The sequence below is a fragment of the Cervus canadensis genome, chromosome 18, assembly GCF_019320065.1.
Source record: "Cervus canadensis isolate Bull #8, Minnesota chromosome 18, ASM1932006v1, whole genome shotgun sequence".
NCBI classification, from domain to species: Eukaryota; Metazoa; Chordata; class Mammalia; order Artiodactyla; family Cervidae; genus Cervus; species Cervus canadensis.
Window position 1 is genome coordinate 24,030,756 of NC_057403.1, and position 15,221 is coordinate 24,045,976.

The following is a 15,221-nucleotide window of genomic DNA, read 5'->3' on the forward strand; positions in this document are numbered from 1 at the left end:
GAGAAAGAAAGGGTGGAGAGCGGGCACCAGGGCACCAGGGCTTGGACGAGCAGATGGTGGCTTCTCCACCAGGACTGCAGAGGATGGGAGAGCCCAGCCAGGTCAAGAGAGGCATGAGGGTGGGAGAAAGATGTGCCAGGTTGGGTACCACATCCCCAGGGATAAACCACTGGGCTCTGAGGTGGGGATATATGTTGAGCCAGCTTCACCTTGTAGGGGGCGACAGAGAGGCAGGATGAGTTGGGGGATAACAGGAGGGAAACAAGATGGGACAGAGGGAGATAAAGAGGAAGACAAGGGGAGCTGGTAAGGAGGAAAACAGAGACAGAGATGAAGACGGAGACAGAAGCAAAGAGAGAAATCTAGAGAGGCCGAAGCAGAGAGACAGACAACAGAGATGCTTATGGAGACTGGAATGGAGTTGACCAGATCCAGGGAAGGATCCAGAAGGTCAGAGATATCCAGAAGGCCTCACTTGGGGGCAGCGGGCAGGTGGGAGTCCAAGGGCAGGCAGGGGAGGGGGCAAGATAGATTTGCCAGGTAGAAAGTACATGCGAAGTCTCTCCTGTGGCATTGCTGAGGACAGCAAACCACCTCAAGCTTCCTGAACGTCCATCAGCAGAGGCTGTTCCAGTGAAATCAGGGTTCACATGCACCACGGAATACTACTGAGCCATTACCATGGGTGATGTTTGTTTGTGTACCCCACCTGGGACCGACCACCAGAATATATCGTTAGGTTGCAACAGAGCAAGGTGTAGAAAGATGTGCACATTATGTGAACATTTGTGCAAAGTAGAACATAAACCAGTATGCGCATGTAGGTATTTCTAGGTACGCACATACATTTCTGGAAGGAGATGCAAGAAACTCGTCTCAGTGGCTGCCTCGGGGGACAGGGACCCGGGGGCGGGGCATGCGGAGGAAGGAAGGTTGACTTTGTAATTTAGTCCCTTTGGAATCTTTTATATTTTGTACCATGGGCTTCTGTTACCTGTTCAAATACTCAATATGATTAAATGGCAGAATAAGAAAGATAGAGATAGAAAGTTGGGGATAAAGGTGTAGAGAAGAGAGGGAGAGGGGAAGAAAGGAAGAGAGAATTTAACTCTGCCTAACCCAGTGGTCCCCAGACTTCTGCAGATACCTTTGGTCAACATGGAAAAGGCTGTGAGCGTGTCCCCAACCCCCAAGTGACAGGTCAGGACCCTGTTTGCTGCCCCGTCTGTCCCCTGCCCAGGCCCAATACCTCTCAGTTTTCCAAGAAAGCCATCTCTCTTCTGGAGTCTCTTTTTTGGGGTCTGGCCTAGTTTGGTTGATTGCAACCCCAGAAGACAGAGGCTGACCCTTTCCTGCTCAGACCTGTGGTCCCTCAGGTGCAGTAGTGAGAGATTCTCAGTCTTCAGGAGGCTGTGGCATGGTGATGGTTTTGAACAATGCCTTGACCACTTTCTTGCTGTGTGACCTCAGGCTGGTGACTCAGAGTCTCTGTTCCACAGCGTCCCAGCTATAAAACAGGACAAGGAAGGTACTTCCTCAGAGGGCTGCTAGGAAGGTTGGTGAGCCTGGAGAGTTAGTCGCTCAGCTGTATCTGACTCTTGGCGACCCCAAGGATTATAGCCCACCTGGCTCCTCTGTCCATGGAGTTCTCCATGCAAGAATACTGGAGTGGGTTGCCATTCCCTTCTCCAGGGGATCTTCCTGACCCAGGGATCAAACCTGGATCTCCTTTAATGCAGGTGGATTCTTTACTGCCTGAGCCACTGGGGAAGCCCCAGGAGGATTGGGGTTGCCATTATGAATTGCCACACACTGGGTGGCTTGAAACAGCATAAATGTATTCTCTCATGGCTCTGGAAGCAGAGAGTCTGAAATTAAGGTGTCAGCAAGGACTTGCTCCCTCTGGAGCTTTAGGAGGAGATTTTTTTTTGCCTCTTTCAGCTTCCAGAGGCTGCTGGTGTGGTTTTACTCACGGCCGTAGGACTCTAATCTCTGCCTGTCTTCACGAGGCCTTCATGGGTGTCTCGAATTTCCCTTTTTTTTTCTTATGAGGACATTTGTCACTGGTTTTAGGGCCCACCCAGATAAGCCAGGAGGATCTCACCTCAAGGCCCTTAATCACATCTCAAAGACCCCTTTTCCAAATAAGGTCACACGTACAGGTTCCATGGGGATGTATCTGGTTTTTTTCTTTTTTGGGGTGGTGGGGGAAGAGGGGAACACTATTCAAGCCTCTACAGGGTCAAATGAGGTAACACTAGGAACTCAGCAAAGTGCCGGACACAGTAAGGTTTTGATGAATGCAAACCATTCCCTCAATTTTGCTTGGCCCACATGATACTGTTAAATGTTTTTATTTAGTGGCCTACCTTTGAGATTCAAGGACTTTCACATGAACATGGGGATTTCTTGAGGAAAATCAGAACATTTGGCATCATCAGATCAAACTTTTGCAAGGCTGTGGAGCCCTGAGAAGTCACTGACCTTCAAAGGGACCTGTGTGTGGCCACTTCCTCCCCCTGCTCCATGTCACTTGTCTGGCCCTGGGGTGTCAGAGCTGGAGCGTCCAGGAGCAGATCTGTCCTGCTCACTGTTGCAGCCTCTCCGCCCAGCCTGAGGCCTGGCTCAGAAAGTCAATGAGGGCGTCCTTGGTGGCTCAGTGGTAAAAAATCCACGGCTAACGCAGGAGACAGGGGTTCGATCCCTAGTCCGGGAAGATCCCACATGCCGAGGAGCAACTAAACCCACGTGCCACAACTATTGCGCCTGAGCCCTAGAGCCCGGCAGCCACAACTGCTGAAGCCCATGGGCCCTAGAACTCTGCTCCGAAGCAAGAGAAGCCACCACAATAAGAAGCCTGCACACTGCAACTGGAGAGCAGCCCCTGTTCAATGCAACTAGAGAAAAGTCAGGGCAGCAAGAAAAACCCAGCACAGCCATAAATAAACAAAAAAAAATTTTTTTAAAGAAGAAAGCCAATGAGGGACTCACGGCTTTAGGTCTGGCCCCTGTAGGCCATGTGACCTCAGTCTCCTCCTCTGTGAAATGGGGGGAGGTGTGGGATGATTCCTTAGCTCTTCCCCCTGTGGGACATGGCGGGAGGCAGACACGAGGTTTGAGGTCAGCAATGACTTACTGCGGCAGATAAACTGCCATCCTCATTCCTGGCTGCATGTTAGAATCTCCTGGATAATTCTCGTTTTAAATACCTGTAACCAGACCCCAACCCACACCAAAGGGGGTTGCCCTTCGCTTACAAAACAGACCTTCATCGTGGCTTTCAAGGCCTTTATTCCTTACAAGACCCCTCTCCTGTTCTTTCATTCCTTCTTTTATGCCCCTCCTTTTCCCATTCTTCTCATGGGAGTCATTCTATTGTGTGAACAAGTCTCTTTTTTGGTCTTGCAAAATGTTGCTATTTAGTCATGTCCAAATCTTTTGGGATCCCATGGACTTTAGCCCACCAGGTTCCTCTATTTGTGGCATTTCCCAGGCAAGAATACTGGAGTGAGTTGTCATATCCTTCTTCAGGGGATCTTCCTGACCCAGGGATCAAACCTGAGTCTCCTGCATTGGCAGGCGGGTTCGTTACCACTGAGCCACCTGGGAAGCCAGGACTATTTTATATCTACAATTTTTGATCTGCAGACTTGGTTGGCTTGGCTTCTTCCTGTGGGCACAGGTGGGCCCTGGCTCTTCTCAGCTCGCACATAAAGACTGCTGCTGTGAACATCCTTGGGCACGCCTCTTCATGGTCTCAAGAGAGAATTTCTTTGGGAAGTCACCCAAGAGCGGAATTGTTAGGCGATTCGCACTTGGAGCACTTCATTTGACTAAAACAGACTAATTTTTACCAGATTCATAGTGTTAAAATGACAGCTCATTGTTAAAATTTGCTTTTTTTTTTAAAAAAAGTAAATGTTTATTATTAATTTATTTGTGGCACTGGGTCTTAGTTGCAGCACTTGAGATCTGTCTTCATTACAGCATATATGATCTTTAGTTGCATTAGTGGGCTCTTTTTTCTGTTGCGGCATGGAAAGTTACTTGCAGCACGCAGGATATATTAACAATTTCCTGACCTGGACCCCCTGCATTCTGAGCTCAGAGTCTTAGCCACTGGCCCACCAAGGAAGTCCCTGGAATTTGTGTTTCTCTGATTACTAATGAGTTTGAGCACCTGTGCACATCCTTGTTGGTTTTTGGAACTTTTTTTCTTAGTTGCTTGTTTATACCATTGTGTGTGCCCATTTTTCTGTAAGGAATGCTCTTTTTCTTGTTTAAAAAATATATATATCTCAAAGATGTTAGGATTTGCAAATATTTTCTCCCATTCTGAAACCCAGTACATTTGCCCATTATGTCCTTCCTTGAACAAAATTAATTTTGGCATAAGCAAATTAATATTTTTCTCCTTCGTAATTTATTCCTTTGGGGTTTTCAGAAGTCCTTCTCTGCCCCTAGGTTATCAATTATTTTCCTCCTTCAACTTTATAGTTGACCTTTCATGGTGATGTTTAATCCAGCTAGAGAAACACTGTCGGTCAAACTAAGGTAATAGTTTTCACATCTCTAATGTGTAATTCTCAGCCGCTGGCCAGAAGCAGCAACTGAATGTGTGAAATGTGGGTAATGCAACAGAGAGACTAAATACTTAATTTTATTTCAATTTAAAAAGTAAATAAGCACATGTGAATAGCGGCTACTGCCCTGCACTGTACCGACCTCAGTTGTATTTGGTAAGGAGTCAGTTTTTTTTCATGCTGCTGCTGCTGCTAAGTCGCTTCAGTCGTGTCCGACTCTGTGCAACCCCACAGACGGCAGCCCACCAGGCTCTCCCGTCCCTGGGATTCTCCAGGCAAGAACAATGGAGCGGGTTGCTATAAGATGAACCAATTTCCTCAATACCGTTATTAAGCAATCTATTCCCCCCACCTCCCATCCGTTTGCTCTTGGGTACACTTGGGTCTGCCTCTGAGTGTTCTGGGGTGAAGCCTGGCGCATCTAGTGAACTGCAAGATCTTGTAGTGATAGAATTTTTAGACGCACAGCCGCCCAGAATAAAGACTACATTTCCCAACCTCCATTGTTGCTGAGCGTGGCCGCGTGACTAACTCAGGCCAAAGGGGCCACGGGGAAATCTTTGGGTTACGTCCTTAAAGGGAAGGGGCGTGCCCCTCTATTCACGTGGGAGGGGCCGCAATCCTAGGATGGAGGAGCCGCAAGGTGGAAGGAGGCTGGGACCCTGCTGAGTGAGCAGGGCTGCGTCCCACGCTCCTCGGCCTTTTACCGAGAGCAACTGTGGATCTCAGTGGTTCTCAAACTTGAGTGGGCATCCGCGTCCCCTGGAAAGCTTGTTAAAATACAGATTGCTGGCGCCACCCAGAGTCTCTGATTCAGCCTGGCGTGGGGCCTAGCAATTTGCATTTCCAGCAAGTTCCCAGGGATGGTGCTGGCCCAGCAACTACACTTTGAGAGCCACCGGTCCGACTTGTTTCAATCACTCATTTTGGGTCGGTGTAAACACACGTCTGACCCACAGGTGAGTACATCCCTGACGCCCCTTCCTGGGCGTCTGCAGTTCAGACCCGCACCCGGAGCGCCCCCTGCTGCAGCGGAGGTAACGTTCACTCGGTGCCTGGTCAGTAACTTGTGGACAGAGAGAGTCCTCCAGGCCACGTGGCTGGGAGGGACGTGTCCGCTGCTACTCTGCCCCACTTGCGCTTCTAAGAGCTCCCTTGTACTGTAGAGGCCGGAAGTCTGAAAACTCCTTGTAGAACTCCCTTGCCAGTGGACATCAGTGAGGTCCTGGTGGTAGGAGGCACTGGAGTGGGAGCAGAAGGCGGAAGTGGGGAGAGTAACCCCGTTCCAGCCACAGCTGACCCATTCTGGGATTCTGGTCCTGCCACTGACTCCTTTGTTACTCCAGCCTCCAGGAGGCGGTGGCCTCCCGCCTTTAATAACTGCTGGTTGGGTCACTGGCTCAGCGGTAAAGAATCTGCCTGCAATGCAGGAGATGCAGGTTCGATCTCTGGGTTGGGAAGATCCCCTGGAGGAGGAAATGGCAACCTACTTCAGTATTCTTGTACGGACAATACCATGGACAGAGGAGCCTGGGGGGCTACAGTCCATGGGGTCACAAAGAGCAACACAATGGAGCAACTGACCACTGCACGGCTGGGTCCTCTGGTCTTCCCAGTGCTTTGGAAACCAACCCCTTGGATTAAGCCCTGCCCCTCCCTGCTCCCGGACCCCACTGGAAACAACTGGAGAGGCTGACTGATACCCTGGGCACCCTGTCTGCGTGGTACCTGGAGGGAGGTCTGGAGGAGGAGATGCCCTCACACCACCCAAGACTTCTTGAAACAGCAGTGATGGTGACTGAAGGTGACAATAACAGTGGCGTCTCCATGGAACCATGCAGAGCTGCCCCCATCACGCAATGGATGGGCAAATGATTCCCGTCCCTGAACCTAAAGCTCTCTGGGTATCCCGTGAGTTCATCAAACGGGACCTTGAGGAAGAGACAGCTATCCTCTCCACCGGCCTTATCTGGCTCTTGGCTCACGGGCGTAGCAGCCTCTGCAAGGAGCCCGGAGCTATCCTTTTTTCTATTTTCCGTAACAACTTGTATAAGGTGGGAATTACCTGACCCATCTGTCGGGTGGAATTCATTTGTAAAAGCACTCCAGTTTGAAGCTCTGTGTGTGTGTGTGTGTGTGTGTGTTGTCAGGGGGTGGCTGTGGAGGACGTATTTCAGTCTTTTCTTGTGCTCCCCACATCAATTTTGGCATATATATATTTTTCCCCCACAGAAAATGTATCCATCTCACCCAGGCCTCAAACACACTCGTATACAGCAGTAGTTGGCTGTACTGCTGTTTTAAACCTGTCTGTCTGTCTGTGATGCATGTGTTCAGCCAGGCGGTCACAGAAACAGAGCCCTGATTCTCGGGGGACTCAGGGCCTGTGGAGAGGGGTGCTAAGGGGGCAGGCGCTGACAGTGGGGGCGAGACAGGACTAAGCCGGATGCTCTGGGTCTTCTCCACACTTTCTGCCCACACACCAGCTTCAGGTCCCTGGTGTAACTGATGCCTGGAGGGCTCTGGGTGGGGGGTTCCCTCCTTGCTCTCCCAGGTGCTGGAGAGGGTGTGCGCAAAGCCCACCCCAGCCTGGGGCAGTCACTGCCCAGAATGCAGAAGCAGCAGTGTCACCTGGCAGCCGGCTTTCCTCCTGAGACCCAGGCTCAGCCCCCACCTCCCCAGCCTCAGCCTGGAGGGAAGGACTCAGTCAATGGAGTGTTTCTGAGGCTGGCAGCGCTGGGTCCCTCTGTGGTAGCCGGTCCCCCCAAAGCCCATCTGCCTGCTGACCAGTTTCCTAACATCAGCTCCCAAGGATCAGTTCTCCACTGAACACGCTCCACCCAACTGTTATGTTTCCAGCAAATTGCAGACATGGCAAGCTGGTCATCCTGGCATGTGGACTGGTCAACTGGCTGCCTTTCCAGGCCTGGGGTCGTCGATCGGGTCCCCATGAGAAGGTGCATTACTGGCTGCTGGGCTGGAATTCCCCCCCACTCCTTGCCAGAGACATGGCCCTGGCCCATAGTGGGTCTGTAATCCTGGGGTCGGCCAAGCCTGCCCCCAAGCCTAGAGCCCCACCCCACCAGCTCTCCCCAACCAGCAGGCTGGGGGTTGGGGGTTGGGGGGGAAGTTCTACACACTGCACACACACAAAACAAGAAAACGTTTTAATTGTAAAACTAACTTGAGGGAGGGGAGGGCGGGGCTGCGCTGAGGGGCCAGGAACCGGATTCTTCAAGCGGTGGTTCTGTCCCCGGAGCCACCCCGCGGGCCAAGGACCATCTGTCCCCAGATGGGGGCTAGAGTGTTATAAAATGGCAATATAAATAGACTTCTAGAAAAGAGGAGGCTGTCCAGGTGCAGTAGTCATGTTCTGCAGAGGCTGGGGGTGGGTGGGAAGCCCCGCCCCCTGGATCCCAGGTCCAGCCACACAGAGGGGTGCGGGGCGAGGGAAAAGGCCACTCTTCAGACATTCATGATCGACCCCTGCAATGGCTCGGGGGGAGGGGCTGCGTGTCAGGCAAGGTCTCAGACACCCCCACTTGCAGGCTGGAGGACACCGGAACTGGACCTTCCACATGCACACACACGCGCGCACACGCACACACACACACATGCACACCTTTCGTAGTGTTGTCTCCACCCCCAGCGGCCCCCACGGCAGATTTCCAGTGATGGGAGGCCGCCTGCCCTTCCTGGAAACAGGAAAACCCCGGGGATGGGCCTGTCCCAGAGGGTGGGGCGGGGGTCTTGGGAGCCTCACTTGCTCCCACGAGTCCCTGTGTTTCTTTCAAAGTCACAAAATCAAAACCGGAGTTCAGTAGTAGGGTCCCGCACACCCCCCGGCAAGGAGGGTGGCGCCACACGGAGTGTCTCCGGGGCTGGGAGGAGTGGGGGCCGGCCCCCCACTGGCCTCTGGCCGGGCAGGGGTGACCCAGGGGGCTCTTTGGTTCAGGGGTGGGGGTGGCACCGGGCCTCATCGGGTGCGGTTCTGACGCATGAGGGGCACGATGCTGGCGGGCGGGCCCGCTTTGGCCAGGAACGGGTGTTTGAGCAGCTCGGCCGCTGTGGCCCGCTGGGCCGGGTCACGCACCAGCAGGCGGTCCAGGAAGCCCTTCAGGGACGGTGACACCTGTCGGGAGGGGGACGGGAGGGTTGGTGAGCGGTTCCACTGCTCCCTTGCTGTCAGGCCTCCTGCCGTCAGGCCCCCGGTTTCTTCCTGGCCAATGGCCGATGGCATTTACTGCCCAGGGAGGGGCAGAGAGGCCCTCAGCATCTACAGCTTGGCCCCAGGGGCTCACCGCCTCCCCACTTTCATAATTCGGCAGGAGCTGCCAACAGCTGGGCCCTGGAGGTACCTCTTTTTCACCAGGCAATTTCCCCACCAGGAAGGCCCCTCTGCTGGACCTCACTACGGTGCATGCCAGCCAGCCTGAGCACAAGCTCTGAGGGGCTGAGGGCACGGTCCACACAGACACTCGAGGCCTGGGGGACGTGGGAGTGACTCAACACGCAGTAAGCACCTCCTTAGAGCCATCAACAGCCTCGTCCTGCCCACACCCCGAGCTGTCTGTGGGCTCGGGGCTGGGTGGTGCCCTCCCCCCACCCATGTGTGGTCTCCCCCACACCCAACGCCTGTGGGGGGGCCCACCTTGTGCAGGTTCTTCAGTCGGGGCGGCAGGTTGTCCCGGATCATCTTCATGGCTTTGAGGGGTGGCTCATTGAAGTAAGGGGGCTCCCCATCCACCATCTCGATCACCATCACCCCCAGAGACCAGATGTCCACCTGTGGTGGGGGCAGGGCAGCAGGGCTGAGCTGTGCGGGAGTGGCCAGCGCTTGGGGGACACCCACAGACCGGTGGCCCTGCTTCCATCTTTGCCTCTTCACTCTGGAGTTTTGGGGCCCTGAACACTGATACCCAGCCTGCCAGACCCTATGCACTCCTCACCCACGGAACCCTCTGAAGGGTTCTGCCCACCCTGCATCCATCCCCTTCTTTTTGCTACCCCCTCCCCCTGCCCCTGGATTCCTCTGGAGAACCCCCTCCTCACTACTTCAGTCCATGGTGCATGATCAAGCTGTCTTAATCAGCAGAGTGAGCAAACAGTAATTGGGTCAGGAACGGACATGTGACCCAAGCTGAGCCAATCACAGTCAACCCTGAGACTTTAAGCAAGACAGTCAGGAGAACAGTGCTCACAGGCAGGGAGATGCGTCCTGGAGTTGCCAGGGTCATTTCGGCTCTGATGGGGGCGGCACCTGCCTGAGTGAGGACTACTCGGGGACAATCAGAGCCGGGAGGGACACTGCGCACAGACAGCTGGGCGTGAAGCCTGTGCCCCCGCCGAACTTCCCAGTCCTAGGGAACCCACTCTTTTCCACTTTGCTAAATCCGTCTTGAGAAGGTTTTGTCACAGGTAGTCCTGGTGGAGATGGTCCCTCAGCATCTCCTACCGGCCTCCCCTCCCAATGTGACCCCACTCCTGCCTGCGGTTCCCCAAGCTACGCTTCCACGGCACCCTGGCCTGGGTCAAGTCTTATCGACTGACTGTCGTCAGAGCCACAGGCCATAGCTGGAAGACCTCAGGGCCAGGCAGGGAATGGCAGGGAGTGAAGCAGGTCAGTGTAGCCAACACAGATGGGTGGGGCTGTGACCAGATGAAGGTCCCCCTGCTCCTCAGCACCTGACTGTTGCCACGAGGGAATGTGGCCTCCTTGTGCCCAGATCACTTGGATTCCCAACAGGGGATCAAACTCAGACTCACATGAGAACTCTTTTTAAAAAAATGCTTGCAAGAGCATCTTCAGAGCGCTTCAGCGAGTTTGAAGCCTCTGCCCCAGGCTGGCAGGCAGGGCCGGGGCCGCTTCTGCCCAGCCTCCTGTTCCCATTGCCAAGCGCTGGCTCCGAACTAGAACCTAGTCGGCGAGGAGTGCATGCAGGCAAGTCTGTCCCTGGCGACCAAGCCGCCTCACCCCAACACTCTGGCTGTTCTGGACTGCGACAGCATAAACCAGTGCTGACAGTAGGGCGACAGGCCGCCTCTGGCTCACCTCTGGCCCATAGGGCAGGCGGGAGATGAGCTCCGGGGCCATCCAGTAGGGCGTGCCCACCAGGGACTTCCTCCGTGGCACCTCCTTGCTCACCTGGGCGCAGAACCCGAAGTCTGACAGCTTCACCTGGAACAGGGCGCAAAAGTGGGGATCAGAGGTGCTGGCAGGGCAGAGTGAGCAGAGGCGGCCGTCTGTTTAATTCCTCAGCCTCTGACACACTGGGTTTCCACATGCCACCCAGAGGTTAGAGCCTGACCTCGGCGGAACTCTGCCGTCTCCTGGCTGGGGCCCTCAGCTGTGTCAGCTGCCCGAAAGCACACATCTGCCTCCTTGACAGGGTCTGTGCTGAGGCTCCTGGGGGAGGCAGCCTGAGTCCCATGGGTACCAGAGGCTGGGCAGGGATTCGGACCGGGGCTGGCTCCCAATGCCGTGCCCTGGGCCCTGGCTTCCCGGCAGGCGGCATGTCTTCAGTTGGCAGGGGGTGAGAGCGATGCTGCCTGTCCCTCTGCAACAACCACCTCCCCAGAACCAAGGATTCCCAAGAACTTCTTGGGAACTATGGGCCCTATTCAGACTTCTGAGGATGTCAATGGACCCTCCAGAGAGCATGCTCACACTGCACATACAGTTCTGTGCTCACCTGTGTCCCCCAAACACGTCTGTAGAATCTTCAAGTGTTTATGACCCGTACCGAGACTCCCTGGGAAGCAAAGCCTTCCCCCGACCCCCCTGCCTCTGTGAACTGACTTAACTTTCCTGGGGGAGGGCAGGCAGATCACCAGAATCTGGTGAAAGTCAAGGGCCCTCTCCCACTGAAAAATCACACCCACTCTTGGAATATGAATGCACGTTCTGGGACCATGAGGCTCATCCATGGACTGCAAACTCGGAGCTTTGGTCCAGAAGACAGGACCAAGAGTCCACGGCCCAGTCCTGGATGCCAGGCCAGGAGTAGGTTCTCACACGGCTGAGAGCTGTGGCTGGCCACCCAGATGCAGTCTCCCCTCTCTGGGTCCAGGGCTAGACTCCAGTTCTCAGTGTCTGGGGCTGATGATGGCAGAGCCCCCCACTCACCTGGACCCCTGACTCTGGACTGATGCACAAGGAAGGAATACACGTACTGCCTCTCAAAGGTCTGAACTGGGGGTTGGGCCCACCCTACCTGCAGGGGGAGAGCTGGGCAGAAGTCAGGGGAGGTCAAGCCACCCCACCACTGCTCACCCTGCCGTCGTGGGTCAGCAGGATGGAGTCACTCTTGATGTCCCGGTGGATGACCCCCTGGGCGTGGAGCACGGACAGGGCCTGCAGCACGGCCAGGCACACGGCGGCGATCTGCTCCTCGTTCATCCTGGGAGGGCAGGCAGGTGGGGAGCAGGGGGTGAGGGGGGCAGACAGGGCCCCGCCCTGGGGTCTGATGGGGACAGCGGGTTGGTTCTGAGATGTGGCCCCGCCCCAAGGGTCTGGCGGAGAGCAGTCCTGTCACGGGAGAGGTCTGGGGGCACTCTGGGGACCCAGCAGGCTGGGTGCCTCGGCGTCCAGCTGCCCGACTGACCTGGTGTGCGTGACGATGTCGGTGAGGGCGCCTCCCTCCAGGAACTCCATCACCACCCAGAGCTCGTCCCCGACCAGATAGCTGTTGTACATCTCCACCACGTTCTCATGCTGGTAGTCCCTCATGATCACCACCTGCACGCGGGAGGCGGGGTTGGCACCACAGAGGGAGGACCACCAGCCCCTGCTGCCAGAGCCCTCCCTCTCAGCCTGGGTGGGGGCCCTGCCAAACTGCAGGTCCAGTTCCACCTGCCACTTCTGCTTATCGGGGTCCAGTCCAGGGACTGTCCTCCCACTGCCGAAGCCCAGAGACCCACAAGGCAGCGAGGGGCCTGACATCTGTATTCTATTCCAAGGTGCTCCCACCCCATGCACACCTCACACTGCTGATGTTGATCTCTGACCAGCCCTGAGTGGGTCTGCGAGTGGCCCTGATGGCCAGGCTGGCACTGGGAGAGGGCGCTGGGACGAGAGCATTAAGCACAGGGCTGAGACCGGAAGGATGAGCAGGCAGCTCAGACACAAGGCGGGGGTGGGGGTTAGATTCCAGGGGCAGGAAGGCCTAGCAAGGCAAAGCCTGGAGGTGGGGGACACGATGCTCATTGTGCGCAGCTCCGGCAGGCCGCTGCCTGGGGGAAGGGTGACAGGCTCAGGCCTGAGGGGCTGGGGTGGGAGTGGGGAGCTTCAGGGCCCTCGCCTGGGGACAGGGGTGGTGGGGCCTCTCTGAGATGGGGAACCAGGAGAGGCAGGTGTGGGGTCAACACTGTGAGGCCAGCATGGGACTTGGTGGTGAGGGGCTGGAAGGCACGCAGAGGGTCAGTGGGGCTCGGGGCCTGGAGCTGAGGCTTGGGGCCTGGCCTGGTCAGGACAGGATGGCATGGCAGTGGGTATCGTGGGGACAAAGGAGACAGCCTGGGGAGGCGTGAGGAGTGAAGACAGGAGCTAGGCTCAGAACCCATGCCTGGCAAACCCCAAGCCCCACAGGGCCTCTCCCGGTTCTCAGCCCTGCATGCCCCCTAAACCATGGGGTAGGGGAGCCCCGGGAGGAGTGGGACAGCTGGGGGGGGCAGGTGGGGAGGCAGGGAGCCCGGGAGGAATGGGGCAGGTGGGGGAGCCCTGGGGGGAGCAGGGGGACCCCAGGAGGAGCAGGGGGGGCAGGGAGCTCTGAGGGGAGGCGGGAGCCCCAGGGGGAGTGGGGCGGCAGGCCCACCTCGTTGAAGAGCAGCTCCCGCCGCTGCTGCTTGCGCAGGTCCATCTTCTTGACGGCCACCAGCCTGCCGGAGCTGCGCACGGTGGCGATGCACACGATGCCGGTGGAGCCCTCACCGATCTTGATGAAGTTGTCCAGGTAGGAGCGGGGGTCGCCGGGGTCCACCACCAGCTGCAGGGCAGCCCGGAACTGCTCGTGGGACACTCGCTGGGGTTCCCGCTGTGGTGAGCGGGGGCCGGGGGGCCCGGGGGCGGGGGGCACGGCGGGGGCGGCGAGGGCGCGGGCTGGAGGGGCCAGCTGGGGCTCAGAGGCGTGGGGGCCCAGCACTCCAGGGCTGGGGGCGCCGTGGGCTCGGGCAGGGGGCCGGGAGGAGGAGGACTGAGGGACGGCCAGGCCCCCCACCGATGGCCCGTTGGGGGCCATGTTGTGAGGCTCCCCCTGCAACAGAAAAGAGAAGCGGCTGTCAGGGGAGGGGCTGGGGGACAGGGACCCCGGCTGTGGGACAGACATATGGCAGTCAAGATGGAGATGGACAGTGGGCTGGGGCGGGCTGGAGTTGGTTGGCGGGAACAGGGTGGGCAAGGCGACGGTCAGGGGTCCTGGGGTGGGGGAGTGGTTACCTGGGTGCCCCGGGATGGGTGGTCCGTGTCGGCCCGCGGGTACGTGTTAAAGGGCCGGCCAGCCGCCACTTTTGCCCCGCTGGCTAGACTGGCGGGTTGGTGGGGGGTGCCGACGTCAGGCCCAGAGAGGGGGCGCTTGTCCCGGGAGGACTCCTGGGGCCCTCCTGAGCCCTCCCTGGAAGACTTGGGCCTCTTGTCCGGCCCCACCCGCCGCCTGTCACCACTGCCGCCACCCGCCTCGCCGTGACCGGCCCCCCGGCCTTGGCCGCCCGCCTTCTCTGGGCCCCCTCTGGCCATGGTGGCCTGCTCCGCGGGCATCCCGTTTTCCTGGCGGGCACGGGCGGGTGGCGGCGGGCTGTCTCTCCGCAGGGAGTTGGAGCGTGTCACCGACATGTTCTCGAACTCGTCGAGCAGCAGCGTGAGGGCCCCATCCTTGGCGCCTTTGCTGCCCCGCACGATGGTCTGGGGTCCAGGGCAATGGCAGGGTGGGGGCCGGGCAAGGAGGAGGGGGACACAGGACGGGCATCCAACACAGGCGGACAGGACAACACAACACGCACAGAGACAAGACAGAGACGCAATGAAGAAATGCCATGGGGTGATGGTGGGCTGGGAGGGTGGGGGCAGGCCCGGGAGGCCCCCACGGCCCCTCCCCCAGCACCGAGCCTCTGCAGGGCAGGAGGGAGCTGCCCCGCCCCCCCCCCCATCGAGTTGTTGCCCCCGGGCTGGGAGCACAGGTTCCCAGGATGCCCCTCGGAGAAGCACCCCCTGCTCTTCCTTGTTCTCCAGGCTTGGGGGGCAGGGGCGGTCCCTGCCCTACGGGGTGGAGGGGAAGGAGGGCAGAGGCCACGCCAGCCCATAATAAGCCCTGGAAAGCTGCAAATTACAGGATGCGGGGGCCAGGGCCCAGCTTGGCACTTCCTTGCCTGCAGCCTGGCAGGGCTGTGAGCCGCAAACACGCTCTCTGCTCCCATGGAGGCTGAGGGTGGGGAAGGTAAAGTGAGAAAGGTCTGGGCCTGGAGCAGACAGCAGGAGGGCCCAAGGGCTGGTACAGGGGAATGCGAACGTAAAGTGTGTCCCAGACGCACACTGCCTGCCAGGGCCACCGCCATGATCCAGGTCACTGCCTCCAGGGCTCCCCCTAGGGGCCCTCACCCACCAGCCCCAGGCACACGGGGCCTCTTAACTGCTCCTCAAACACACCA

At 57.5% G+C, this 15,221-nt stretch overlaps 1 protein-coding gene across 8 annotated transcripts in view; it reads right to left on the reverse strand.

Moving 5' to 3' along the window:
• Positions 1-7,735: 7,735 nt before the first annotated feature.
• Positions 7,736-15,221, reverse strand: part of PAK4 (p21 (RAC1) activated kinase 4) — a 47,720-nt gene continuing 40,234 nt past the window's right edge. For 7 of the 8 annotated variants that reach the window (XM_043435666.1, XM_043435669.1, XM_043435672.1 and 4 more), the window contains 7 exons: positions 14,017-14,478; positions 13,397-13,834; positions 12,188-12,321; positions 11,857-11,983; positions 10,636-10,761; positions 9,235-9,369; positions 7,736-8,715 (listed from right to left, as the gene is read on the reverse strand). In XM_043435666.1, the coding sequence (XP_043291601.1) occupies positions 8,560-8,715; positions 9,235-9,369; positions 10,636-10,761; positions 11,857-11,983; positions 12,188-12,321; positions 13,397-13,834; positions 14,017-14,478 (1,578 nt within the window). In that variant the 3' untranslated portion in view covers positions 7,736-8,559. The remainder of the gene's footprint in view (positions 8,716-9,234; positions 9,370-10,635; positions 10,762-11,856; positions 11,984-12,187; positions 12,322-13,396; positions 13,835-14,016; positions 14,479-15,221) is intronic. The other variant, XM_043435673.1, reaches the window with a different exon arrangement.